This window comes from Rhinopithecus bieti, unplaced genomic scaffold (genome assembly GCF_001698545.2).
Source record: "Rhinopithecus bieti isolate Rb0 unplaced genomic scaffold, ASM169854v2 scaffold_13316, whole genome shotgun sequence".
NCBI classification, from domain to species: domain Eukaryota; kingdom Metazoa; phylum Chordata; class Mammalia; order Primates; family Cercopithecidae; genus Rhinopithecus; species Rhinopithecus bieti.
In genome coordinates, this window is record NW_016807363.1 from 23,861 (window position 1) to 25,873 (window position 2,013).

General features: G+C 38.2%; 1 protein-coding gene across 1 annotated transcript in view; it reads left to right on the forward strand.

Annotated features, from left to right (window-relative positions):
* Nucleotides 1-2,013, forward strand: part of ANOS1 (anosmin 1) — a 70,380-nt gene that overhangs the window by 12,594 nt on the left and 55,773 nt on the right. The window contains exons 3-5 of the mRNA XM_017881442.1: nucleotides 264-321; nucleotides 973-1,166; nucleotides 1,266-1,315. Coding sequence (XP_017736931.1) covers nucleotides 264-321; nucleotides 973-1,166; nucleotides 1,266-1,315 — 302 coding nt within the window. The remainder of the gene's footprint in view (nucleotides 1-263; nucleotides 322-972; nucleotides 1,167-1,265; nucleotides 1,316-2,013) is intronic.

The following is a 2,013-nucleotide window of genomic DNA, read 5'->3' on the forward strand; positions in this document are numbered from 1 at the left end:
GAAAAACAACACAGAGCATTGTTGAAAGCAGATATATAGTATGAAGACTGTTAAAGTTATTTGATATCTTAAAATTGTAGCACTAGAGACAGCAAAACCTTCTGATCTTCCCCAGTGTCTGTTTTTTTCCTTTTGGGCATTTTATTGAACAAATGTATGCTGACACATCTCACCCTTTTAGATCAGGACTGGTTCTTCATAGATGTTATGTGATTTACTCAAGAGATTTTTAAACAATGGCTTGGGTTATAATTTACTTCCAGAAATTGCTAGTGGGTTGCATGTGGGTTGTTATACCTATTTTACTGTTACATTTGGCATGTGAGTTAAAAAGACATTTTCTTTCTATAATCTGAAGATGACTTCATCTTCTTGCTGTAATGTAACAATTACTACACATAAATATTCTCTGTTGATTGAATATCTCAAATGCTGTAATTAGTCACCAGATGTTAAAATATAGCCCAAGGTGGCCGGGCGCGGTGGCTCAAGCCTGTAATCCCAGCACTTTGGGAGGCCGAGACGGGCGGATCACGAGGTCAGCAGATCGAGACCATCCTGGCTAACACGGTGAAACCACGTCTCTACTAAAAAATACAAAAAACTAGCCAGGCGAGGTGGTGGGCGCCTGTAGTCCCAGCTACTCGGGAGGCTGAGACAGGAGAATGGCGTGAACCCAGGAGGCGGAGCTTGCAGTGAGCTGAGATCCGGCCACTGCACTCCAGCCTGGGCCACAGAGCGAGACTCCGTCTCAAAATAAATAAATAAATAAAAATAAAATAAAATAAAATAGCCCAAGCTCTTGTCATAATGTTTTGACTTCAAGAGATGTTTAATTCTTTGGGGTGAAATATCAGTGGTTCCTTGTTCCCTGACAGCTCTCTTCATAACTGGGCATGAGAAGCTCCTCTTATCAGGAGGAAGACAGACTGAGTTGCATTGGCTGATGGGTTAGTGTATTTTTTTAAACAGATCCAACCAACATATTGGAATAAAAAATGACATGTTTCCTGTGCTCTGTGACATGTCCCCTCAGACCACAGATGAGCGAGTTCAACTGACTGACATAAGACCCAGCCGATGGTACCAGTTTCGAGTGGCTGCTGTGAATGTGCATGGAACTCGAGGCTTCACTGCCCCCAGCAAACACTTCCGTTCTTCCAAAGGTCAGCCTTCCTTTTCTTCCCAGACACGGAATACTATCCTTGCTCCCAGGCACACATGGAATGCAGATTCACTGTCTCTATGTTCATATTTATGGTTAGTCAACAGGTGGCTTTACTGTTTTGGAGAACGGGACCAGATGTGTTTGAAGGTACCATGTACATTTATGGTTAAGGACAAAATTGGAATTTTACCTGCAGTATATCATAGAAGATAACATAAGGGAGTTTTTTAAAACTTTGAAGTGGCAAGGGGTTTTCATTATCAACATCTGTTGAGTTTTTGCTTTAAGATATTCTGTATCAAGAACCATTCAATTGATTTTCAAAGAGAAACACTGAATTTTAGCTATTCTAGACAAAATAGCCTTTCTTGAAATGATTGTTAAATTGAAAGTGAATTTGACTCCTACCTTTGCTTCATAACATCTAGAATTTAAACCCCTCCCGAGTCATTTAATCATTGCTATAATTTTGTTCAGTTCTGACTGCATCGCTATTTTAAAACCTCTGTGGAATCACATGAACAATGTGCTACATTTGTGGTTGATCTGTGATGGTTGAAGGACATAATTTGACCAGCTATTAATAATATCTTCAGGTTTATTTTTCTAGTTGTGTCCATATGGCTGTGTACCTTCCAAATTAATTAGACATCTGCTTCACTAATTATAAGGATCTGGTTTCATAAATACAGATTAGTTACATTGTTCTCTTACTAATCACAAGTTATCTTCTTACACAGAAGCTAATTTAAATTTATTTTATTTTAAGTAAATTTATTTATTGTGACATTAATGAATAATGTAACCCTTTACATTTAAAAGCCTCTTTTAAAAAAAAAAAAAAA